The sequence below is a fragment of the Trichechus manatus genome, unplaced genomic scaffold, assembly GCF_000243295.1.
Source record: "Trichechus manatus latirostris isolate Lorelei unplaced genomic scaffold, TriManLat1.0 scaffold00064, whole genome shotgun sequence".
NCBI classification, from domain to species: domain Eukaryota; kingdom Metazoa; phylum Chordata; class Mammalia; order Sirenia; family Trichechidae; genus Trichechus; species Trichechus manatus.
The window spans coordinates 3,756,926-3,784,734 of record NW_004444000.1 but is presented as its reverse complement, the minus strand read 5'-3'; the positions used below and the strand labels follow the sequence as shown (position 1 = coordinate 3,784,734).

Sequence of the window (27,809 nt, the reverse complement as noted above, 5' to 3'; positions counted from 1 at the left end):
CTGAAATCCTGTTGTTTATCTTTTGGATTTCTAATTGTTGTCTTTGTATAATTTCTAGTTGTGAATTTATTTTGGCATTTTGTTCCTGCATTATTTTTCTGAATTCTTCCAATTTTTTGTCTGTATTTTCCATGACTTTGTCTATTTTTTCCTCATGTTTGTCAGCTTTTTGCCTCAGTTCTTGGAGAATTCTGAGTAGTAGGGATTTGATTTCCCTCTCAGGTAGTTCTAGTGAATTTTCTTCTAGAGGAGAGTCATCTGGTGTTTTATTTTGGATGCCTACTGGAACCATCCTGTCCCATTTTTGTAAATGTTTTGATATTGTCTGCTGTCTTCGGGGCATTCAGTAGTTATTTTTCTCATTTACTGAGTGTAGGTTTGTTTGTTTCACCCCTTTTAAAAAAAATTGACTATGTCTGAGCAGGCAGACTGTGTGTTCTTTGTTGTTTGCTCGTCTGTGGGCACAATACTTTTCTCCTCCTTCTTCAACTGGCAGGTTCAGTCACTCAGATATGGTATGGCAGGGTAGGTCTAGCTGAAGAGGAGTTACTGGGACTGGTTATTTGTGGCACTTACCAAAGCCACCAGGACGGGTCAGTCATCAGTTCAGGGCAGGTTCCAGTAGGCTGTGCCCGTGCTGCTTGGTGGTGTGATGCCAAGCGCATGGTGCAGGTAGGCAGGATGGAGCGGGGAGATTGTCATGTGTGGAGCTAAGATGGATATGGGAGAGAGGAGAGAGGAACAGGAGCCAAAAACATACAAACAAAAAAGAATGCTAGGGGAGCTTGCCATTGGAGTGGAGAGATGAGAGACTATGAAATGGAGAAAAACAGAAAGGGGAGGAGGAAGAAAAGAAAAGAATGAATAAATAAGAATCAGAAAGGTTAAAGAACCACAAAGTTCCCAGGGATCCCACCGGTGCAGCTATGAGGTCTGGGGAAGTTGCTCTCAGGTGTTGCAGTACAGCCTGGCTAGAAGGTGTAGAGGTGTACGACGCCAGGTATTCAGGGAACAGAAAGAGAAGGAAGATATAGAGACAAGAAACTGAGCAATGAAGAAAGACAAAAAGGGAAAAAGAGGAAAAAGAAAATAAAACAAGAAAGGCCCTCAAAGGAACGGGAAAAAAAAAAAAACATAAAAAGAAATGCCCTCAGGGATCCCTCTGCATGTCTGTGGAAGCTGAAGGGGAGTATCTCTGCCACGCAGCTCAGCCCGGACAGAAAGGGCTCCCAACTCAAGAAAAGGAAAAGAAAACAAACAAACAATTCAAAACAAAGAAATGAACAAAAGCCCCAGGATGCCACCAGCACGGCAGCCCAAACCGGGAAGCAGCTCCACACTTGAACAGAGCTCCGCAGTCCTTCAGGAAGAAGCAAAGATGGCCCACGGAGCCAGGTACTTGAGCGAAGGGAGGGGGAGGTGGCGAGAGGCAAGTAAGAAATCAAAAGAAGCAGAAAAAAAGAAAAAAGAAACACTAGCAGCCAACAAATGGCACTCAGAGAGCCAGCTAGTGCGGGCTGGTGTTTCTGGAGAGGAGACTGTGTCTGTGGGAAGCAGAGGGGGTCAAGTGTGGGTGAAGAAGGGTAGAGAGTGGGAAAGTGTATATCATAAATTACCAGAGCTCTGCAGCCCCTCAGGAAGAAGCAAAGATGGCTCACAGAGCGAGGTACTCGAGTGAAAGGAGGGGGAGGTTGGGGAGAGGCAAGGAAGAAATAAAAAGAAGCAGAAAAAAGCAATACCAGCAGCCAACAAATGGCACTCAGACAGCGACCCGTTCGGTGTGTGAAATCCAAGCAGCCGCTGTTTCCCTTTCAAGAGACTGTGGCCGCGGGAAGCAGAGGAGGCTGAGTCGGGGTGAAGAAGGGTGGGGGGCAGGAAAGCGTATATTGCAAAATACCGGTTGTTTTCTCTCCCGCTGGAAGCTCCATGAGGCTGCTTTCTCATACCCCCTCTTTGCTGGTCTCCGATAGGAGTCCAAGATGGCGGATCTGCACTGTTTTAGCTGGTAAGGGACCTCTGCATGAATCTCTCCTCGCTCTCCATTCTCTGTCAGTTTTCTCAGTCCATTTGGTGCTTGGCTGAGTTCTTTATCCCTTCATTTGATGTTTTAGGGTTTCAGGATTGTTGTATTCTCTGTTCGGCTTAGTTTTTCGGATCTTTGCTGTGGAGGGACGGCGTGGTGCTTCTGCCTAGAGTGCCATTTTGCCGGAACCTCTATCCAAATACTTTTTGATACTTTTATGACCAGCCAAAATACAAATAAGTGCTAATAATAGTTATGGTTGTCAAGACACTATATTTGAGTGTAAAAGTTGGCAACTTGGAGCTTAAAGTAAGGTTTTTGAATGCAAATCAGACTCCCCAGTTATATGTATATGTGCTACATATAGGAACATATTACTATTCTGAATTTACAAAACTTAAATCAGAGGTAAACTGTAACTAATTAATCTTATGGGTATTGAAGTTTGAAATCTTATCTGTGATTCTGTCTTAGTTATCTAGTGCTTCTATAACAGAAATATCACAAGTGGATGGTTTTAACAAAGAGAAATTTATTGTTTCACAGTCTAGGATGCTAGAAGTCTGAATTCAGAGTTCCAGCTCCAGGGGAAGGCTTTCTCTCTCTGTCAGCTCTGGAGGAAGGTCCTTGTCATCAATCTTTCTTGGTCTAGGAGCTTCTTAGCTCAGGGACCCTTGGTTTAAAGGACGCACTCTTCTCCTGGCTCTTGTTTCTTGGCAGTATGATGTCCCACATCTCTTTGCTCACTTCTCTCATTTATATCTCAAAAGAGATTGACTTAATACACAACCTAATCTTATAGATTGAGCCCTGCCTCATTAACATAACTGCCACTAATCCCATCTCATTAACATCATAGAGGTAGAATTTACAACACGTGGGAAAATCACATCAGATAAAAAGACGGTGGACAATCACACGATACTGGGAATCATAGCCTAGTAAAATTGATACACTTTTTTGGGGGACATAATTCAATCCATAACACTGACTATATGAGGGCCACTGTAAACTTTAATCTGTTAGATGAGTTTATGAATATTTACAAATTTAAACTCTTTTTCTAGGGTGTGATTGCTCCCTTGTTTATAGCAATAGCAATGTGTCAGAAAAGATCTCTCTGTATTTACTGGAGCTATTGATAGACTGGCCTCTTAGGAAATAAGCAATGTAAATTCAGCAGAACACAACAGGCATTTCATTTCCCCCTCCATTCCCACATTAGTGATGATTTTGAGAGCAGACTTGATGACTGTTCCGTTTATTTAATTCTATTGCAAATAAGGCTGATGACAGCTCCAGGCCCTGCCATTTCTCTTTCTGGCTACTGTACATATCACCAAACCAGGTGCCAGGACTGGCAGCACCTTCTTGGATCATGTGGAAGAGTCTCTCTGCCTGAAACTGAAAGCAAGCCCAAACACTTTCAAAGCCACTTTGCCTCGAATGGAATTCTCACCCTCTTGGCACATAGGGTCAAACAATCTTTAGCCATGAGAATATTTTCATCCAACCTCTTGTTTTGCTTTCTCCTTGGAAAATACCTACTCTTCCTATTCTTATAACTAATGTAAGTGTTGCAGAAGGAATTGGACATATCCTTCCCTCTATGTTCTTCTAGAGGGAGGCTGAAACTACATTTTTAATAGAGGGTAGGATGGAATTCCAGATGCCACCAAAGAAATCACCATTAAACTGTGTGTAAGTGTGTGTGTGCTTAGAGTATTAGTTTCAAAGTAGAACAGATGAAGCTCACTGTTCTCATTACAATGGAAGAGAAGACCTGATAAAAGGGGAAATCATCTCTCTTTTTCACTTTTTTTTCCTAAAAAAATGGGTTTGAGCTCCTCGTCACCAATTACCCATAATATCTCTCAATCTCAACTTCTTTACTTGGAAAGTGGTGACATTCTGTTCCATCTTCTAGGGCATTTGTGAAGAATAAACAAGCGATAAATTGCATACAACGTGCTCTGTTAACTATTTGTGTTTTGGTAGTTTTTTTTTTTTTTCCTTGAGACAAAAGCTTAACCAAATGAACAAGTCTAGTGATGGGCGTTTTAAGCATTTTGTCAAAAACAAACAAAAAAAATCAAACCTGCTGCCGTTAAGTGGACTCTGACTCATAGCCTCCCTGTAGAACAGAGTAGAGCTACCCCATAGGTTTCCAAGCAGTGTCTGGTTAATTCAAACTGCTGACCTTTTGGTTAGCAGCCGAGCTCTTACTCACTACACCAAGCATTAGTAGGTCCTTGGTAACCAAAGGAGCCCCGGTGGTGCAGTGGTTAAGAGATTGGCTGCTAACCAAAAGGTCAGCAGTTTGAAGCCACCAAGCCGTTCCTTGGAAATCCTAGGGGGCAGGTCTTCCCTGTCCTATAGGGTCGCTATGAGTTGGAATTGACAGCAATGGGTTTGGTTTCAGTTTTACCTTTGGACAAGTTTTTAAATCTTTTCCATGTATGTAAAATATGACCATTCTATAGACTTTGTAAGATTGATGTGCAGATTTTTGAGGTAAGGTTCATAGTCAATGAGCTTGAGACAGAGTCTAACTAGGGCTCCAGGCAATCGAAGACTCTGCTGGTTAGGAATGAGACTATCAGAGTAAAGGCCTCTTTACCTTCTAAACTAAACTTCAGGTACCAACCAGTCTCACCTGAATGGACTCCAGGCTAAAAGAACAAAAGTCTTTGCATGCATTGAAATTGCACAGGCTTGTTTACTGTGGAGTCTCAAATGTGAGAAATTCTATCTTTCTGTATAAATGTGGGCTTAGCAAGAAGAGTTCATTCCATGAAATAAGATACCTAGTGGTAGACAGATTTTTGAACTAGTCGAGAGAGCAGCAGATGGATCATATACACACCAGATCTTCCTAACTCATTTATCCCTAACAACAGTAATCACAAGCACACAAAGATCTTTATGTAGTTTCAGAATGCTAAAGTGTCAATGACAATTAGGTCTTGGATTCTCAAAGGGGCCAGAGTTTTGAGTACTTCCACAGTAAAAAGTAGTAACATTTGAAATGTCTATCCCTGTGGGGATGAGTTACTAGTAAATTATTATCTTTCTGTCTGCTTCTCTCTCAGCCTTTGTATACCATTTATGGTAGCTTTGTTTTTCCTCCTCCATTGCTAGTTTTATTTCTTGAGTTTTGTCCTCAGTCTCTGCTGGTACAATGCAATATAAATAGCAGGAAAAAAGAAAACAAAAGAGAGAGAGAAAAAAAAAAAGCTGGACAATTCCCATATACATCAATCAGAAGAATAATTTTAGACTTAAGTCATATCATCTGGAGGCAATGAGGTATGCTGGAAAGACAAAATCTTGGAGTCATATGACCAAGGCTCAAGACTCAGCTCTGCCGTGTACTGACTGAGGACCCAGGCAGGTCTCTTAACCTCCATGAGCTGCAGTTATCTAATTTGCAAAGTGGAAATCATAGTCACTAAACTGTAGCCTCAAAGGACTTGTGAAGGTCAAAGGCGACAAAACTGGGACCATCCCCATAAAGTACTAAACAAATGCATGCAATTCACGCTAGAATATATTCCTTAGCTTGCCACATTGAAGATCCTCTTCCCTCCTGGGAACTTTTCCCAGTGAATGTCTTCCCTACTTCAAATCAACTAGATAATGCCTGACTTATTCCCGCCCCATCTACTTGAAGAGGCATTATGATCACCGCAGTAATATGCCACTGCAGTTGCTGTATCATTTCCTTCTTCCATTCATTTAACAAACATTTGCTGAGTGCCTACTATGCCTCTGACACTCTGCTAAGTGCTGGGTATAGATTAAATAAGTTATGGCTCCTTCTGTTCTCTATGAATAATTAATAGACAACTTACCTACTCTCGAGCTAGTAAATCCATGCTGAATCTCAAATACACCCCTTCTGGTCTTAAGTTACATCTGCTCTCTAGTTCTATAATATCTGCAGAATGTTTGCATGTTCTTTATCCCTAAATCTAGCAAGCCTAATGCTTTTTTCTTCTGAGTGGAACTCAATCCTAACTCCCCGATTACCAGCAACTATAACAACATATTTCCCAAACTCCAGAATATGGGTGTAATTCTTTTAATTCTTTCTCTTTTGAGGCATTAGTAATAACCCTTTCAATTTCTCTTGGACATCCTCTTTTGGATTCACCCTCTCCATTTCCACAGATTGTATCCATAGTCCACTCTCAGCACGTTTTGGGTACTCGGAATCACCTTGTGCCTGCATTTGTACCTCCAACTTCTTTCCATTTCAGCTCATCAGCTACTGCAGATTGATTTTCCCACCCTGACTATTCTGACCTGACAGTGACACTTTCTGTTGCTCTGAATTCCCTTAACACCTCAGTCTACAGTGTCGAGCACACTGTCACAGACTCTCACATGGTGCCTTGAAATTATCCCCTAAGTGGCAAAGATGTATCTCTGGTATCAGTGATAATATTTTAATGAATGTAGCTTCTTTTCTCAAAGAGGAGGGATTAGAAATTAATTACATCCCACCTTATCGCAGTAGAGGACAGGCTCTGAGGTTTGTGGCAAAGCATCTCTCAGTTCCACCCAATGCAGGAGCAGAGAGCAACAAAGCCGGGGACACCCTTGGGATTTCTTTTCCTTCTGCTAATGGCACCTGGTTGGAAGAGGTAATGAGATACTAACATTCTCAAATGGACAGAAGATAAATAAATGCATTTTTTTTTTTTTTAGTAGAAATGTTGCAGCTTGGAAATTTTTCAGATTTTTCTCATTGCAAAATCAATACCCATCAGCAGTTTGAAATTAAAGGAAAGATTAGGCCTTAGTTTTATACATGTCTTATTGTATTCCAAAAGCTTCCTACTCAGACAGATAAATCTTCTTTAAGAGGATTAGGAAACTTTCATTATCTTTATCTAACCTGAACTAACGCTAACTCTGAAAAATTAATCTATAGACTGGACAAAAGCCGATAGCTGCTGGGAAGAAGGAAGACTCTCGGGCTTCTTTCTAATTGAGCAGTGGAGTCTCTGCTTCAACCAGTGGACATTCCACCCATTTCCAAAGAAAAAACAAGCCACCCCATTGTTAACTAAGGCAGAAGAGAACCCATCTCCTGAGTTCCTTTTCTTTCACTTTTCTGTAAATACAAAGACCAATCTGCCAAGTGTTCCAACAGAAGGTGTCCCTTTCCACCTTCTCCCTCCCTGCTCTTTTGAATTCCACAGGCCACCTCAGATGAACCACAGCTGCAAGAGCATCTTGGCCTAAAACAGGAGGATGGTGAGGAACCAAACTAGCACTGAAGGCTCCACTGTTCTGCATCTCCCAGCTTTCAGATTCTGACCCAAAGCTGTGACGCCCACAAGGAGACTTCACAGACTTCCACATTCAACCCAAGGAATCATTCAATGTACGTCAGAAAGCATACCATTCCCTGAGGCTCTGCACCCACAGCCCTTTATGGTCCATAAGGACTTCAGCATGCTCACACAATCTGTCTTACTTCCTGAAAAGTGATGGCCCTGTTCTGTTTGAATCTTTTTCTGTACACTGTCTGACAGTTCTTTTTTATTTCAGTACCGCATTTCCTGAATTTGAGGATAACTTTACTGTCAAGGTCATGGAGGTGCCACTAAGGTGTCACTTCAAATGCTGAGAGTGTTCAGCTCTTCTGGAACCAAGCCCAAGTGGCAGGCGGGAGTGTGAGAACTCAGACCCCCTTGTGTTTTACACCCCCAGAAACTTTCAATAGACATCCCAGATTGTCTCAGATGACTGATCTCTCTAAGTGCCTCTACCATCCTCTGAGAGGAAGCAAGAGACACTGACAGTTGTCCCTACTACAGATGGCAGGCAATCCTGTAGCTCTAAAGCAGTGATTGTCACCAAGTCATAACCCTGGGTGGGACATACATGGAGAATGGAAAACAGCACGGTTCATAGACATCTGTCATATGATAGGCTGGTGTGGGCTTCTGCAAACACGTCAGGGACACAGATATGCTCTAAACCTTATCCGAGGCAAAGCTTCGAGCAACATAGCAGCACCAAGGCTACAGAGACGCAGAAGCTACAGCAGATAAATCTCTGGCCCAGCACACACCATTACAAATGTCCTACTTGTTGAGAGTGAAATCCCTCATCTGTAAGCCTAAGAGGCAGAGAACTGAATGCTATGCTCACAAAGAGCTGCTCTAGCCAAAAGAAAAGAACTGCCAACCCAAACTGTACAAATAACTGAAGCATGAAAAGACACTTAGTCCTTCAAAGGCTCTCCATGAAACCAAGGGAAATGAGAAAAATAATACATTTCTAAAAGGCAGGGTTGGGGGAATCATGTGTATGATGCAATACCTGTTTCACAAACTAAAACAAAATCTGTTTAATATATAGCCAGTAGGATCTGGTAAAAGGCAGATAAACCAAAACCCATTGCTGTAAAGTCCATTCCGACTCATAGCAACCCTCTAGGACAGAGTAGAACTGCCCCATAGAGTTTCCAAGGAGCACCTGGTGGATTCAGAATACCAACCATTTGATTAGCAGACGTAGCTTTTAACCACTACGCCACCCGGGTTTAAAGACTAAATCACACACATGGGTTCTTTCTGAGTGCGAAGTATATGTCCCATGACATCAGCTTCAGAGGCTTTGAGAAAAGTCTACCTAAACCTTGTATTTGGTAAAGGAAGGATGTGTCATTGGGCAATGGAAAGTAGTTGCTTAGAACTTCATTCCTACCATGAATCAATAGCTTACAGAAATTGTTTTATATGGTGGGGGTAGTTCAAAATAAATTCATATTTGGATTGCTGCCTTGCTTTAAAATGGTTCTCATGCACTCAAAACTGCTATCTATACATGTGTTTTAATTCTTAATATTTAATAGCTGATATCTGAGGTTCTTGCATTTCTTCAACTCCTTTTTTTTCTACAAAGTGAAATTTAAACTAAAACCTGTTAAAAACATGTGTGTGATACTATGCCTGGGTTATACTGATTCAGATTTTTTAAAGGAGATTGAATCAGGATGTTAGGGTTTCTGTACCCCTTCTTTTTTTATTCCATAGATTTATTTCCAATGTACATTCATTTTGGCTAACGTACCTCAAGGTCTGGGCTCCATTGAGGACTGTGAGAGTGTGGATAAACATGTCCAGCAATGCCAGGAGGGACTGAGCTAAGCAGCACTCCAGAACCCTTCTGGAATACACACTGCACATCAACTATTCAAAAAATAGACACAAGTCACATAATCTAGCATCAATATTATGAACCTTTTGTTATGAAATAAGCCTCTGAAAGATAATTAAAAGACACTGAGAGTAGCACATTATCTATTGTTGAATATATCTTCACCCAATACTAAAGTGCTAAGCTTAAGAGAGTGCAACTAGTACTCACAAAATGACTTATTAATGGGAACAAAAGATCTAGTGATAAAATTGAGAAACTTTGTGAATATATTCAATACCTAGTTTAGAACCAATCAGATGGGAAAAAATCCAGGAGGTGCATTTAGTTTCTGATTCAACAGAGGAAAATGGATTTTTGTGCCTTCATACATTCGTAGAAGCAATTCATATTACCCTTTCCCTTCTTCATTAGAGGAACGTCAAACCCCAAGTCCAGTTGTGACTCACCTTGCACTATGAGGTGGACCCTGGATGTTTTGGGATGATTGTCTGTCTGCACAGAGCAGGTATATGGTCCTTCATCATACACATCCACATTTTGGATCATGATACTATACTGGGTTGGTGTGTTGACCAGGATGATCACACGAGGGTCTATGGACCACTTGTCATTCCCAGCATAGAGGATTGTACTGCGGTTTAGCCAGGCGACCCGGGTGACACGATCATCGATGGTACACCTGTGAGCAAGGTAACAGGGGTGAGAGAGAGATTGAGATAGTGAGTGACTACAGATGTGGTTGGACTTCTAGGAGTAAACGAAACAAAATAAACCAAAAACCAAACCAAACCCATTGCTGTCGAGTCAATTCCAACTCACAGCGACTCACCCAGTGCTAAAAGGAGACACTCAATTACTGATGAAACTTCCTAAATACAGGATAACACTGTCCTGAATCATCCTAAAGAACTGATGATACAAAATAATTTGTATTTGATTTAGGAACATATTGTATGAATATCTTGGCTATATATTTACTTTCCATATTATTTCCCCCCTAGGTTTATATGAAAATTAGTTTATGTTTCTTGAACACATTTAGCACCTTGTGGGAGAAGGGGCTCAAGGGCACAGAAGAAAGAAAGTGGATCAGTATTTCAAATAGGTCGCAGATAATTCACAAAGCAAATACTTAACTTGTAGTTAATAAAAAATGGAACATATTTACCTCCAGACCACCCTAGTGTTAATAACTTCCTTGTACCCCTATGCTGCCCAAATTTGGCAAACTATGATTTATAACATGGGTCAGGAAAAGTCACCGTAGAAAGGAAATCATGAGGAATCCATGGCTACTGCTTAATGTTTTAGGAGAGGGAAGAAGAAAATTGTAGGCATAGTCTCCCTCTTCACTCTTACACTCTTTTCCCTGCCCCATTAAGACAGAGAACAATGTAGCTGACATCACTTTCTTATTATCTAGGTAAAGAGTTAGCATCCATCTCTCACATACTCTCTCCTATAACTTGAGGCTGTAAACACAAATGGAATTTGCTTTCTGGTGGGTATGAATTTCAGGCTGAAAGAGCCCTAGTAGTGCAATGATTAAGTACTTGGCTACTAACTGAAAGGTTGGTGGTTTGAACCCACCAATAGCTCCATAGGAGAAAAAAACCTCGCAATCTGCGCCTGTAAAGATTTCATCCTAGGAAACCCTATGGGGCATTTCTACTCTGTCCTATAGGGTGGCTATGAGTTGGAATCAACTCCAAGGCACATAGCAACAACAACAACAAGACCTGCAGGCTAGTAGGCCTGGCAGTTCAGGAAGGACATTTGCATACGTATCCCAAGAACTTAGAGTATCTGAATGGAAACTTTAGAAAACAGAGAACTTCATAAATGCAGGTTTACATTGAAGGACATGGTTAAGAGGCCCTTGGTGTCCCCACCCACTACTCAAGGAAGGAAGCATTTGGAACCCCATTTGCTGTGCATGTTGTTGTTATTGTTGTTAGGTGTCATCTAGTCGATTCTGACTCACAGCGAACCTATGTGGAACAGAACGAAATATTGCCCGGTCCTACGCCATCCTCCCAATTGTTGTTATGCTTGAGCCCATTGTTGCAGCCACTGTGTTGATTCATCTCGTTGAGGGTCTTCCTCTTTTTCCCTGACCTTCTACTTTAACAAGCATGATGTCCTTCTGCGGGGACTGGTCCCCCCCTGATAACATGTCCAAAATATGTGAGACATAGTCTCACCATCCTTGCTTCTATGGAGCATTTTTGTTGTACTTCTTCCAAGACAGATTTGTTTGTTCTTTTGGCAGTCCATGGTATATTCAATATTCTTTGCCAACACTGCAATTCAAAGACATCAATTCTTCTTCCATCTTCCTTATTCATCGTCCAGCTTTCACATGCATATGAGGTGATTGAAAACACCATGGTTGGATCAGGCGTACCCTAGTCTTCAAGGTGACATCTTTGCTTTTTAGCACTTTAAAGAGGTCTTTTGCAGAAGATTTGCCCAACGCAATGCATCTTTGGATCTCTTGACTGCTGCTTCCATGGGTGTTGATTAGTGGATCCAAGTAAAATGAAATCCTTGACAACTTCAATCTTTCCTCCATTTATCATGATGTTGCTTATTGGTCCGGTTGTGAGGATTTTTGTTTTCTTTATGTTGAGGTGCAATCCATACTGAAAGCTCTGGTCTTTGTTCTTCATCAAAATGTGCTTTAAGTCTTCCTCACTTTAGGCAAGCAAGGTTGTGTCATCTGCATAACGCAGGTTGTTAATGAGTCTTCCTCCAATCCTGATGCCCCATTCTTCTTCATGTAGTCCAGCGTCTCAGATTATTTGCTCAGCATACAGATTGAATAGGTATGGTGAAAGGATACAACCCTGATGCACACCTTTCCTAACTTTAAACCATGCAGTATCCTGTTGTTCTGTTCAAATGACTAACTTTTGATCTATGTACAGGTTCCTCATGTGCACAATTAAGTGTTCTGGAACTCCCATTCTTCACAATGATATCCATGATTTGTTATGATCCACACAGTCAAATGCCTTCACATAGTCAATAAAACACAGGTAAATATCTTCCTGGTATTCTGTTTTCAGCCAGGATTCATCTGACATCAGCAATGATATCCCTCATTCCACATCCTCTTCTGAATTTGGCTTGAATTTCTGGCAGTTCCTGCTCAATTTAGTGCTGCAGCTGCTATTGAGTGATCTTCAGCCAAATTTTACTTGTGTGTGATATTAACGATATTGTTCAATAATTTCCGCATTCAGTTGGATCACCTTTCTTGGGAATAGGCATAAATATGGATCTCTTCCAGTTGGTTGGCCAGGTAGCTGTCTTCCAAAAGTCTTGGCATAGATGAGTGAGCACTTCCAGCACTGCAGCCATTTGTCGAAATATCTCATTTGGTATAAGTGTCTGTCAGTTTGTCATAATGTGGGGGCTTGCATGTTGCTGTGATGCTGGAAGCTATGCCACCGGTATTCAAACACCAGCAGGGTCGCCCATGGTGGACAGGTTTCAGCTAAGCTTCCAGGCTAAGACAGACTAGGAAGAAGGACCCGGTGGTCTACTTCTGAAAAGAATTAGTCAGTGAAAACCTTAAGAATAGCAGCAAAACTTTGTCTGATATAGTGCCAGAACGTAAGTCTCTCAGGTTGGAAGGTACTCAAAATACCATTGCGGAAGAGCTGCCGCCTCAAAGCAGAGACAATCTTAATGAAGTGGATGGAGTCAAGCTTTTGGGACCTTTACTTGCTAATGTGGCACGCTCAAAATGAGAAGAAACAGCTGCAAACATCCATTAATAATTGGAACATGGAATGTACAGAGTATGAATCTAGGAAAATTGGAAATCATCAAAAGTGAAATGGAACGCATAAACATCGATATCCTAAGCGTTAGTGAGCTGGAATGGACTGGTATTGGCCGTTTTGAACTGGACAATCGTGTGGTCTACTATGCTGGGAATGACAAATTGAAGAGGAGTGGAGTTGCATTCATTATCAAAAAAAAAAATTTCAAGATCTAAAAGTATAACGCTGTCAGTGATAGGATAATATCCTTAAGTCTACAAGGAAGACCAGTTAATAGGACTATTATTCAAATTATGCATCAACCGCTAAGGCTAAAGACAAGGAAATTGAAGATTTTTACCAACTTCTGCAGTATGAAATTGATCGAACATGCAATCAGAATGCATTGATAATTACTGGTGATTGGAAGGCAAAAGTTGGAAACAAAGAAGAAGGATTGGTAGTTAGAAAATATGGCCTTGGTGATAGAAACAAACGATGCCGGAGATCACATGATAGAATTTGCAAGACCAGTGACTTCTTCCTTGTAAATACATTTTTTCACCAACATAAATGGCGACACGTGGACCTCGCCAGATGGAATACTCAGGAATCAAATTGCTTTGGATGGGACATGGGAATTTGCAATTACAGCTGAGCTGCCTCACCGCTATTAACAAAGTACTAACAAAGAGGGCATTAGGGTACCTCTTCTCGAAGTTCCAGGTGAAGGGAATATGGGAAAAAGCCCTGCCAGACACTACAGGGCAGGCCTCATCTTCATAGGAGGTAGAAGTCCTTCTGCAGGACTCTGGAGAAGGCAGACACACAAAGACCCTGGTGGGGCAAGCTCGCATTTTGGACACGCCATTTTCCCCTACAAACTGACCAACCTGACACAGTCTGAAGGGTCAAGGGTCTCGCAGTGGAAGAGCAATACTGGAGTATAAAGTGGCAGCTGTCATTCAAAGGGGAAAGTGCACGACACGGAGAGGCACTCTTCCTGGGTGGTGGAGGAATGGGAAACACTGCTAGAGTCCAGTTCCCGAGGTCTTATCATGCACCCATCCATGCGACATTTAGCAGGTGCAGGCAGCCGTGGTTAGAAGGGCTGGGGCTGTTAGGTACTTAACAGTATAGCAGGATATTTTTGTTTTCTAAACATTCTTTGATTTTTTTTCAACTACAAAAGCAATCATTTTCCAACATGCGAATGAATATAATACAAAATTAAAAACAAAACAAAAAACAAAAATGCTGCCAAGTCAATTCTGACTCATAGCGACCCTATAGGACAGAGTAGAAGTGCCCCATAGGGTTTCCAAAGAGCCCCTGGTAGATTCCAACTGACGACCTTTTGGTTAACAGCTGTTAACCACTGCGCCACCAGGGCCTCATGAATACAATACAAAAATGCATAAAGACTAAAATGAAAATGACTCCACCAGACTCCCACTGCCCTCAGGTCATTATTTCTGTAACAGTCTGTTCCTTCTCCTTCCACATCTTACTCCTTACAGACATGCATTCATACATAACAAAGCTTTTGTTGATTTGTTTTTACCTGAAATAGGGTCATGTTCTATCATTCCTAAGGAACTTGTGTTTTTTTTTTTACTTGACCACGGGTATCTCTGAACACCAGAAGTTATAGACCTACTTTTATAATATTTACTAATTTCTTGTCATTTGTACACATACTGAAAACAATTTACATAATTGAGATCTTGTCACTGATGCTTAATACTTAATATTTTCCTTTTTTTTTTTTGTCTCCCTCTCGCCTTCACCATTCTTCACATTACTGAGGTTGCTAACCTGCTTCCCATCTCTGACCAGATAACCTATATTAATAACTTGGATGTATTCTTCTGTACTTATTTCCAAATACTAACAATCAAGAGCCAGTCATTTGAACAGAACAAGGGGATACTGCGTGGTTTCAATTCAGGAAAGGTGTGTATCAGTGTTGTATCCTTTCGCCATACCTGTTCAATCTGTATGCTTAGAAAATAATCCGAGACGCTGGACTACATGAAGAAGAAGCGGCGTCAGGATTGGAGGAAGATTCATTAACAGCCTGCGTTATGCAGATGACACAACCTTGCTTGCCTAAAGTGAGGAGGACTTGAAGCACTTTTTGATGAAAATCAAAGACCAGAGCCTTCAGTATGGATTGCACCTCAACATAAAGAAAACAAAAATCCTCACAACTGGACCAATAAGCAACATCATGATAAATGGAGGAAAGATTGAAGTTGTCAAGGTTTTCATTTTACTTGGATTCACAATCAATACCCATGGAAGCAGCAGTCAAGAAATCCAAGGATGCATTGCATTGGGCAAATCTTCTGCAAAAGACCTCTTTCAAATGTCAAAAAGCAAAGATGTCACCTTGAAGACTAGGGTACACCTGACCCAACCATGGTGTTTTCAGTCCTCTCATATGTATGCAAAAGCTGGACAATGAATTAGGAAGATCGAAGAGGAATTGAAGCCTTTGAATTGCAGTGTTGGCAAAGAATATTGAATATACCATGGACTGCCAAAAGAACAAATAAATCTATCTTGGAAAAAGAACAGCCAGAGTGTTCCTTGGAAACGAGGATGGCGAGACTTCATATCAAGTACTTTGGACACGTTATCAGGAGGGACCAGTTCTTGGAGAAGGACATCATGCTTGGTAAAGTAGAGGGTCAGCAGAAAAAAGGAAGACTGTCAAGGAGATGGATTGACACAGTAGCTGCGACAATGGGCTCAAGCATAACAACAATTGTGAGGATGGTACAGAACTGCGCAGTGTTTCATTCTGTTGTATACAGCGTCGCTATGAGTCAGACCCAACTGCAGGGCACCTAACAACAACAATTTTGTACACTGAATGTACACATACATATATAATAACACAAATACATATGTGTGTGTGTATGGTTTTATTAAAAAAATAGAATTGTATCTTACATATTTTCATTTTTTTTTGTAAATAAATTTTATTTGGGAATTATTTTAGATTTACAAAAAAAGTGTAAATGTTGCATATTAATTTTTCTTATTTCATCATATTTAGTGAAATTCTTCCAAATTTATATTGTTATATCTCTTATTCATTCTTTTTCTGTGATATATATATCAAACATCTGTCATTTCAACAATCTCATGTACACTTCAGTGACATCAATTATGTTCATTATGTTGTTCAACCATCACTTTGTTTCCAAATTGTTTTATCATCCTTAACAGAAGCTCACTGTCCCCTAAGCACTGTCTTTCATTTTCTCTCCCTCCTGTTCTCCCCTGATAGCCTATGCTAGATATTTTATATAAATGGGATCATACAATATTTTTTTCTTTCGTGACTGAATTATTTACCTCAGAATGTTTTTAAGGTTCAACAACGTTGTAGATTGTATCAGGACTTCATGTCTTTTTTATGACTGAGTAATATTACATTGCTGTATATACCACATTTTGTTCATTCATCTGTTGATGGACATTTAGGTTATTTTCACCTTTGGGTTATTGTGGATAGTGTTGCAATGAACATTGGCGTACATGCGTCTGTATTCCTGCTTTCAATAATTTTGAGTATATTCCTAGAAGTAGAATTGCTCGGTCATATGGTAATCTAAGTTTAATGTTTTGTGAAATGGCCAAAATGTTTTCCACAGTGGCTGCGCCATTTTACTACTCTACCAGCTATGGATGAGGGCTCCAGTTTCTCCACATCCTTGCCAATAATTATTGCTTTATTTTATTTTATTATTTTTTCCTTTTTTTAATCATAACCATCCTAGTGGGTGTGAAGTGGTATCTCATTATGATTTTGATTAGCATTTCTTTAATGATGTTGAGCATTTTTTCATGTGGTAGTTGGCCATTTGAATTTTTTCTTTGGTGAAATGTCTGTTCATGTTCAGTTCTTATTTTTAATCGGGTTATTTGTCTTTGTGGTTGTTTGTTGTTTTTAATGGCTGTGTAATATTTATGGCATGAATATACCACATTTTATTTTATTCTTCCCTTATTGATGAGTATTTGCTTTACACTTCCCCTCCCCCGCAGCAGCATATAGTTTCATCCTCCCTAGACCAGTTTTTGTAGGCAGAGAAAATATTCCCCAGAAGTCATTTTGATTAGATCTGAGCCCATTCATGAGCTAGAAAGGACATCAACAATGAGATAAGGGTGTGTATTAACTTTGTCATGAAAAAAAAAAAAAATGCACTTAGCATATTTCTATGTAAGCCTAAGAATGGTAAGGTGAGATTTTGAGGACAAATACATTTACTGTATGGACCTGACAATTCAGGTAACCTGACAATTCAGGTAACACTGAATGAGTCTTGCCCACCTCCACAAGTTTGTGTTACTTATATTAAGGAAAAATTGAAGCCATGTTGCTTCTTCCACATCCTAGGACCCAAACTTTTCCTTTTGCTCATTCTCTTCCTTCTATGGCATAGAAAATTTCCATTTCTCTTACGAAGGCTAATATCCCAATGTCCCCTCCCTGCTCTTCACTTTCAAAAGCAGTTGTTAAGGAAAAATATGGTACTCATTCATTCATTCTTAGTTGTAAGTGAATGATAAGGGTTACTGTGCAAACTTTCTTAATGATGGTAGTATTATCATAGTGACAAAATCCCTCTTTGAGTAATTCCTAAAGAATGAAGTTCTAATTGTAGAATTCCAGGCATCAGCAAGCCTGAGAGTGGATGGTAAACTGGGGCAGGGAAAAGATGACTCAATGCAAAGAAACAATCTTGCTTTTTATAACGCCAATAATTTTGAACACTTTCGTACTCCTTTGAATATTTTTAGGTTGGCAGAAAGAAATTTAAGTTATAGTTGAAAAGGATGTATTTTTGACCTGTAGAAAATATTTATATTTTAAAATAAAAATGGCAAAATATTTCTTTATATATGGGTGTTTGTGTGTGTGCATGTCTATTTACACATATATGTATTTAAAAACCAAAAACCAAACCTGTTCCTGTCAAGTAGATTCTGATTCATAGCGACCTTATAGGACAGAATAGAACTGCCCTATAGGGTTTGTAAGGAATGGATAGTGGGTTCTAACTGCCAACCCTTTGGTTAACAACTGAGCCCTTACCACTGTGCCACCAAGTCTCCGTCTATATATGTATATGTGTGTATATATATATATATACACACACACACACACACACACATATTTATAGTTATATACACATATATATGGAAGAAAAAGTAAAGTATTATAATGAAATGTGCAAAGACCTAGAGTTAAAAAACTAAAAAGGAAGAACACACTTGGTGTTTCTCAAGTTGAAAGAACTGAAGAGAAAATTCAAGCCTCGAGTTGCAATTTTGAAGGATTTTATGGGGAAAATATTAAACTATGCAGGAAGCATCAAAAGAAGATGTAAGGAATACACCGTTACTGTACCAAAACAAGTTGGTTGACATTCACCTATTACAGGAAGTAGCATATGATAAAGAACCGATGGTACTAAAGGAAGAGGCCCAAGCTGCACTGAAGACTTTGGTGAAAAACAAGGATCCAGAAATTGACGGAAAATCAATTGAGAGATGTTTCAACAAATGAATGCAGTGCTGGAAGTGCACTTGGAAGACAGTTACCTGGCCAACCTCCTGGAAGAGATCTATATTTGTGCTCATTCCAAAGAAAGGTGATCCAACCGAACGCAGAAATTATCGAACAATATCATTAATATCACACACAATAAAATTTTGCTGAAGATCCTTCAAAAGCGGTTGCAGCAGTACATCAACAGGAAACTGCCAGAAATTCAAGCTAGATTCATAAGAGGATATAGAATGAGGGATATCATTGCTGATGTCAGATGGATCCTGGCTGAAAACAGAGAACACCAGGAAGATATTTACCTGTGTTTTATTGACTATGCAAAGGCATTTGACTTTGTGGATTATAACAAATTATGGATAACATTGTGAAGAATGGGAGTTCCAGAACACTTAATTGTGCTCATGAGGCACCTGTAGATAGACCAAGAAGCAGTTGTTCAAACAGAACAAGGGGATACTGCGTAGTTTAAAGTCAGGAAATGTGTGTCAGAGTTGTATCCTTTCACCATACCTATTCAGTCTGTATGCTGAGAAAATAATCCAAGAAGCTGGACTACATGAAGAAGAATGGGGCATCAGGATTGGAGGAAGACTCATTAACAACCTGAGATATGCAGATGACACAACCTTGCTTGCTGAAATTGAAGAAGACCTGAAGCACTTATCGATGAAGATCAAAGACTACAGCTTTCAGTATGGATTACACCTTAACATAAAGAAAACAAAAATCCTTACAACTGGATCGATAAGCAACATCATGATAAATGGAGAAAAGATTGAAGTTGTCAAGGATTTCATTTTACTTGGACACACAATCAAAGCCCACAGAAGCAGCAGTCAAGAAATCAAATGGCACATTGCATTGAACAAATCTACTGCAAAAGACCTCTTTAAAGTGTTAAAAAGCAAAGATACCACTTTAAAGACTTGGCCACACCTGAGGAAGCCATAGTGTTTTCAATAGCCTCACATGCATTCGAAAGCTGGACAATGAATAAAGAAAACCGAAGAAGAATTGATGCCTTTGAATTATGGTGTTGGCAAAGAATATTAAATATACCATGGACTGCCAGAAGAAAGAACAAATCTGTCTTGGAAGACATACAGCCAGAATACTACTTAGAAGCAAGGATGGCAAGACTTTGTCACACATTCTTTGGACATATTATCAGGAGGGACCAGTCCCTGGTGAAGGAAATCATGCTGGTAAAGTAGAAGGTTGGCAAAAAAGTGGAAGACCTTCAATGAGATGAATTGGCACAGTTGCTGCAACAATAAACTCAAACATACCTACTATTGTGAGGATGGCACAGGACCGAACTGTATTTCATTCTGTTGTAGACAGGGTCACTGTGAGTAAGAACTGACTTTACAGCACCTAACAACGATAACATACACACACACATACACACACACACATCCCTACTCCTCACTTATTGACTATCTCAATATCTGACATTTCGCATTTACAACAATAGTAAAAAATCTACTATTCGGCTATTTTGCACATTAAGGACGTACATCGGGCAGTAATGAAAGCTGAGCTGAGAGACAAGAGTAACACTGGCTGCGATGGTTAAGGTTATGTGTCTACTTGGCTGTGCCATGATTCTCAGTGGTTTGGCAGTTATGTAATGATGTAATTTGGCAGTTATATAAATAGTCACCGTCCATTTTGTGATCTGATATGCTCATCCTCCATTTTCCCATAGCACTTATTTTTCCATAATAACCTGGTCTTTGGAACCTGACCATGTCAATAAGTAAGGAGTGGGTATATATTTACATTCAATGGGATTTAAATATAGTGATTAGATACTCATTATCACCCACTTAAAAAATACATGAGCAAGCTCTTTTTTAAGTCATAAAAAGTACAAAGTTCCTTTTTCAGCTTTAACTCATATTTCTGTTCTATATCCCTGACAGAGATTTTTATCCTGATGTAATATTTCATGCTTGCAAATCTTTTATTGATCAACTCTCATATTTATTTGCAACAAAACATGTATATAGATTGAAATTTAAATTTATTTTATGTTCTGTGACTATAAAGTTCTAATAACATTTTCTTCTAGATGCACATTTTGTTGAGTAATAATTAAACATAAAATTAAAGTAAAACTTTACTGGAAATATAGTTCTTAATGAGATGGATGAAGCTTTTTTTTTCATCATACCATAGATAAATATTACTTACTGCTAGGATAAGAGAGCATTCATGATCGATTGTAGTCCTAGTTTTGCTTTTAAAAACCTTGTTCACATAATCAAGGAGATAGGAATGAAGCTTTTGTATAGCAATGTCACTTAATTCTTTGAACTCCTTCCAAGGTATATGCCAAAAATCACACAGTAATATATCTTCAAAAATTATTTTAATGATTTCACAGCTGACAACTCAATTAGTCTTTCTTGAATTCTGTTGAAAGTGATGAAATGGAAAAATACCTACTTGTAAAGGGGTTTATAACCCAGTATTACATGGATTCAACTTCTCAAAAACTCGGAAGTATACCAGTTATGCTGGTCTCTTTGGTGTTCCTGGAGTGCACACTCTTCTATCTTTGTAAAGTGAGAGTGGGAGAAAGGAGAACAAGAACTACCACTCAAATTCAGGCACTCGCTCAAGCAGATCAGTTCTAGGAAATCTGAGGATCTTCAAATGTATTTCCTTAAAATTACATTATCTTTATGCAAGGCCTAATACTGCAAGTTAGGGGTGCCTGGAAAAAGTTCAAATTATCACGGGGTCTAATGGGGCCGACTTGGAAACATATCAATTCAAATCTACCCTTGCTGAGGCTCACATACATTTTTGTTCCACTAGGGCATGAACCTATAGGGTTGCTATGAGTTGGAATCCACTAGACGGCGAGTTTTTTTTTTTTTTTTTTTTACGGGGCATGAACCCTCTCACAGTGCTCTGACCACACATTTTGTGGAGAGCCTGTGTATCCCTAGGGTAAATATACTCCAGGTTGAAGACTGTGGCCCAAATTAGCTGCTTTCAAACCTGTGCCTGGTTGTTGTTGTGTGTCATGGCATCGATTCTGACTCATGGCAGGCCTATACGACAGAGTAGAACTACCACATAGAATTTTCTAGGCTGAAATCTTTACAGGAGCAGGGGAGTCTCGGGATAAACCCTCTCTCTGAATGGGGCATACATGACTCACAAATTCTCCACAGTCTTAGAGAGCTATTAATGATAAAGAAACTTAGTGAAATGCTAGTGTTGGCTAAGGCCAGTTATTTTCCTCACGATGTTTGTGTGCTTCAGAAGAAAGTATTGTTTCAGTGGTTTCTTACTTCCTTCCATAACCAGTAGTTCTTCTACTGTCCTCTGAACAACAAGAAAAAATAACTCAGGGAAGGACTTGGACACATGCATGTGTGTTCTTCCAAACCTGGGCTCCTTTCCTTCTGTTTACAGCAATGTCCTGGATTCTCATTAACAAGAAGCACATAGAGGAAAGTTTTTGATGTTAAATAAGGGAGAGCAAAAAGAAAAGCTGAGAAAGGCTAATGACAACTTTCTGATTCCTTAAAAACTCTACAGAAATTTAAAATTCTTACATTCCAAGTTAGCCCTATCTACTGATCCTGGATAAAACACAACTCATTACAACTCTATCACAAGTCATGTTTAAAATTATATAGTGCTTATTAGGTGCCTGGAACAATTGAAAGAATTTTCATACGTTATTCAATCTTCCTAACTACCCTTTGACATATGCTCTATTATTATCACATTTTACAGATGAGAAAACCGAGACATGGAGGGGTTCAATAACTACCCTAAAGTCCACAGTTTGTATCTATCAGAGCAGGGACCTGAGACTTAAGCAACCTGGTTCTGAAGTTCCCATATGTAACCACTCTGGTCTTCTCTCCTTAAAAAAGAAGGTGCTCGTGGCTTGAGAATCCAAGTAATACAGCCAGCAGGAGTTTCCCAACATTATTCAACTTCCCTCAAATTTATGGTATGTACTACTTTTTTTTTTTTCTTACAAGAAGTAAAATAGCTTAAGAGAAAAGGAAAGATATTTAAAAGTGACTTTTGCACAACTTTAAAACACTCTAGTTTGGGTGATGAGAGGGTGAGGAGAGGAGGTTGAAGTAAAAATCAGAAAGAACAAAGAAATTCCTGAAAGGTATTGAAGGGCTGGGCCCAACACCTTGAGCTTCTGCTTCAGTGGGCCTGAGGTGGGGTATGAGAAGCTGTATTTCTAACAAGGTACCGGGGGGGCTGATGCTGTGGGAACCACATTTTGAGAACCACTGCCTTAAGGAAATCAGACAAAAGACAGATTGGAATTTTAATGAAAATAATAAATTCTTCCAGAATAGGGACTTCGGCTAGCTTTAAGTTTTGTGTTTGTGTTCTTCTTTATTTATACATATTTGGCTTTGCAAATGCAAAAGAAAAAAGTACTATGATATTTCAAAAATTCAACAGGTGTGTAATGGTAGCCTAATGTGTACTAGACAGCTTTCTAAAAGCTGAGAATACAGTAGGGAACAAGGCAGACAAAGTTCACATAGCCCATGAAGCTAAATCTAGTGAGAGATAAGTATATAATAAATATATATTATAAATATATTATCTTAGTTATCTAGTGTTACAGTAACAGAAATACCACAAGTGGATGGCTTTAACAAAGAGAAATTTATTCTCTCATAGTCTAGGAGGCTAGACGTCCGAATTCAGAGCCAGCTCCAGGGGAAGGCTTTCTCTCTCTGTTGGATCTGGGCGTGGTTCCTTGTCATCAATCTTCCCTGGTCAAGGAGCTTCTTAGCACAGGGACCTTGGGTGGAAAGAATGCACTATTCTCCTGACTCTAGTTTCTAGGTGGTATAATGTCCCCATGTCTCTCTGCTCACTTTTCTCTTACATCTCAAAAGAGAAGATTGATCTTGTAGTTGGAGTCCTGCCTCATTAACATAACTGCTGCTAATCTACCTCATTAACATGATATAAGTAGGATTTACAAAACGTAGGAAAATCATATAAGATGACAAAATGGTGGACAATCACACAATACTGGAAATGATTGCCTAGTCAAGTTGACACATACTTTTGGGGGACACAATTCAATCCATAACATATATGTAATATATTTATTATAATTTCAGATAATTATCCCCAAAACAAAATCAGTTGCCGTTGAGCTGATTCCAACTCATGACAAATCCATGTGGGTCAGCGTAGAACTGTGCGCCATAGGATTTTCAATGACTGATTTTTCTGAAGTAGATCACCAGGCCTTTCTTTTGAGGTGTTTTGGGTGAACTTCAACCTCCAACTTTTTGGTTAACAGCTGAGTGTGTTAACTGTTTGCATCATCCAGGGATTCCTCAGATAATCATAAATGGTGAAAAATAATTCAGGGAAGAATGGAGTGTGACATTGCAGCTCAGAGCATATTTTAGACAGAGTGGTCAGGAAATGTGCCTCTGTGGTCTGAATGCTAGATGTTGAAGTTTTTGTGATCTTAAATCTGAAAAATAAAAGTTACATCTCACATATATACACAGATGGCTGCAGGAGCATTTCCATATTCTGGATGTTGGAGAACAAGTTTTTTTACCCTCCTATATCAATAATCATCATTCAGAATTAACTTGATGACAATGGGCTTGGTTTCTTTGGATATATCAATAACGGGGCCCTGGTGGCATAGTTGTTAAAAGCTAAGGCAAGCTACGCTGCTAACCAAAAGGTCGGTGGTTCGAATCCACCAGCTGCTTCTCGGAAACCCTATGGAGCAGTTCTACTCTGTCCTATAGGGTCACTTATGAGTCAAAATCGACTCAGTAGCAATGGGTTTTGGTATATCAATAACTTTACAGATGCTAATGTCCAAAGGATTTATAAATGAAATTTTGGGAAACTGAGAGCTAACTGGAAAATGTGTTTATATTTCCACTTTTCTTGTTGTGAAAATACCTAAAATGTGTTGTGCCCCTCTATGCCTTAATGAGTAGACAGTAGGAAATATTGTTTAATCTCTAGTACAGACACATCATTCTAAACTTCTATTCTCTTTGTAAGGTATTGTTAAAATTGAAAATTGTTGTTGTTGTTAGTTGCCCTCAAGTCAATCCCAACTTGAGGTGACCCTACTACCATATGGTTTTCAAGGCTGTGACCCAGGCTTCATACAATTTACACTGCTTAAATAAATTATTTATATAATTATTTGTTAGACTGTTACACCACATGAACAGAAGCCATGTCTATCATATTCATTCTGTATCATCAGCACCTCCCACAATCCATCTGGCATCTAGTAGGTTATCAATACATATTTAAATGATGTGAGAGAATGTTTTCCAAACTGGTATCAAAAGAACCCACATGAGGTGAAGTAAATGTCCTTAGAGATATATGTATATATGAGTCTATATGTGAGAGACACATACACACCCTCAAGGTCCAAGGGTTCTCTATTTGTAAATTTAGTGTTTTCGTTTATATAACAATTTGGAAAAATATATACATATCATGGACATATACATATGACTATTTTATAACAAGGTACAATTAGATTTAAATACCCAGATTTACTTCTGCATTTATTATCATATTGGCACCAGGGAGTACTTCTTTCACTGTCTCATGTGAGTGAGAAAAATACCAAGGTGGACTTGCTGTGCTGATGATGCATCCTGCCAATGAAAGCTGAATGATGCCAGGGTATGCTGCAGTAGTGAAGGTTCGTAAGAGTTGGAATGAACACATGTGGAAAGAGAACTTAGTCATCATATGGCAAATGCTGAATTCAAAAGTAATTGTCTTACAGCAGTCAGTACCATAATCACATTGCAACTTGGAATTTAATTTCAATAAAACATCATCTGTTCCATTAAATTAATGGTAATTTAAATTTTATTGGTTATGTATGTGCAGAATTTGTAATTTCAAACTTTAGAGCAATATAAGGGTGTAAGCTTAGGAGATTTATCCCCAGTTTTATGATATTATATACATAAAATAAAATAAAAACCATAATTTTATAACTGGGAATGCACGAGAACCTTATCTCTTCCACCCCTGCCCAGTGCCTTTAAAGTGATCTTCTACTGAGTCTTCAATTTAAGAAACACTGTTGAAGGTGATTGGGTTGAATGTAAAATCCCCATAATGCATGTCTTAGAATCTTTTTTTTTAATATACTCCCTATATTAGTATTTGTCTGTTTTGTTTTTGGCATTTGATTTTTTTCTTAAACTAAGAATTAATTGAATTTCAGGCAAATAAAATCTTACTATGTATCAAAATACATTAATAACACCAATTGGAAAAATCGAAGGAGGAAGATCTTGCTTTAGAGAATTCTGGGACCAATAATAAATCATTTTTTTAAAGGAAAGGAAAGTAGGTAAGCCAAAATGAAATATTTTCAGATCAACTCCCAAGGTATTTTAAATTGCACAAAGCTGTTCTCCTGGGAGGCTTTAACTACTCCGTTATTTCCCGAATTACAAATAGAGACAACTTTAGCTATCAACAGGGACCCTAAATTATATAAGGGAGATTTTATGCTTCAGATAGTTTTAAAGTCAATGAGAGTAATAACTCTGCTAGAGCTAATGTCTGGTGATTGGTTAGGAATATATATGAGAGCTTCTGCACAAGAGTGGTGAGGGAGAAGAGCTGCTCAGAGACGGCCAGTCTGAAGGCATTTCTGTAGTGCAGTACTGGCCTTCAGAAGGCTGGCCTAAGCATGACATCTGCAGAGAATTTTGAATTGGAAGGCAGTGCCATGCTAACACCAACTGGAGTGGGGAGGTGCCGTTAATACATAGAAAGGATATGTGTGGGGGGAGGGGTGTTGCCCAGAGAAAACCTACTAATGCATACAGAGTAAGGGCCTTGGAGGAAATAGAGTATTAGAAACAAAGCAAGCAAAGTGCAGAGTATTCTGAAAACAATGTCACTTGAGGCAGAAAATCTGCTCCAGGATGATTATGTGTTGTGGTTTTAGCCATGACCGATGACATCGTGTCCTGAAGAAGGCGACGACAGTGAGGGCTCAGCCTGAACTTAGAGAGTGACTTCACACACCTCATAGCCCAAGTGGGGTGGCCAGGCTGAAGGCAGTTCAGAACAGAGAATCTGATCCAACTGAGGAAAATGAAGCACATGATTTGTGTAGAATGATAGCTATGCAAAAAGGTGAAATAGCTTACTACTACAAAAGTGGGGTTAAACTGCCAGGCTGTGCGAAGAGCGGGGAGGAGAATTCCTATCTTGGTAAAGCACAGGGTAGCTAAACATAATTACGTAAAGAAAGGACAGGCAGAAAGGCAAGAGTGTTCTCTAAAAGAAGTAATGATTAGGCTGGCTTCTTCCCAGTCTTCAAGTACCTCTGTAATTCTACAGAGTGTGTTGGGGAGATAACTTTATTAGCTTCCCAAAGAAACAGAGGCTAGACAAAAATTAAAAAACAATAAAAACCATCATAAGAAACAGTACCTTCCTTCAAAGTTCTTATGGTTTTAGGCAAATGATAGAATACAAGAACGTTAAAATGACACCCTATCACATTCACAGAGCCCTGGTGGTGCAGTGGTTAAGAGCTGGGCTGCTAACCAAAAGGTCGGCAGTTCAAATTCACCAGCTGCTCTTTGGAAACATATGGGGCGGTTCTACTCTGTCCTCTAGGGTCACTTTGAGTCAGAATCAACTCCATGGCAATAGGTTGTTTTTTTTTTTCCCCCCCTTTGGTTTTATCACATTCATGGACATTGTAAAAAATGCAAACTGGAGTTACCACTTTAAATTCACCCATTCATTTAGCAAATATTTATTAAGCACCTACTAGGTGTCAGGCCCAGGGATCAGCTATGTAGCAGTCACCTCTCCCTCCCCATGGAGTTTTCTGTTTGATGGGGGCAACATATAATAAACAACCTGACAGGGCTCTTATGTGAGCTGAGATGACTGTGAGGTAGCCACATGCGGAGCCGGTAGGAAAGTCCTACTTCCACATAGTCTGGAAGCAGGCCTCTTTGAAGACTTAAGAATCACTCTAAAACTGACAAGTAAGATCAGGGCACCTCTAGGTCAATTAACATAACAAAGTTTATTAAGAAAATGTTCTGCATCCCACTTTGGTGAGTGGCCTCTGAGGTCTTAAAAGCCAGTGAGTGGCCATCTAAGATGCATCAATTTGTCCCAAAGGAGAATGAAGAACACCAAAGACACAAGGAAAGTATTAGCCCAAGAG

General features: G+C 39.4%; 1 protein-coding gene across 5 annotated transcripts in view; it reads right to left on the bottom strand.

The window, feature by feature from the left end:
• The window catches only part of OPCML (opioid binding protein/cell adhesion molecule like), a 1,692,348-nt gene that overhangs the window by 366,746 nt on the left and 1,297,793 nt on the right, over window positions 1-27,809 (bottom strand). For 4 of the 5 annotated variants that reach the window (XM_004379314.1, XM_004379313.1, XM_012556398.2 and 1 more), the window contains one exon: window positions 9,652-9,884. In XM_004379314.1, coding sequence (XP_004379371.1) covers window positions 9,652-9,884 — 233 coding nt within the window. Of the gene's footprint in view, window positions 1-9,651; window positions 9,885-27,809 lie in introns of those variants that run through there. The other variant, XM_023734040.1, reaches the window with a different exon arrangement.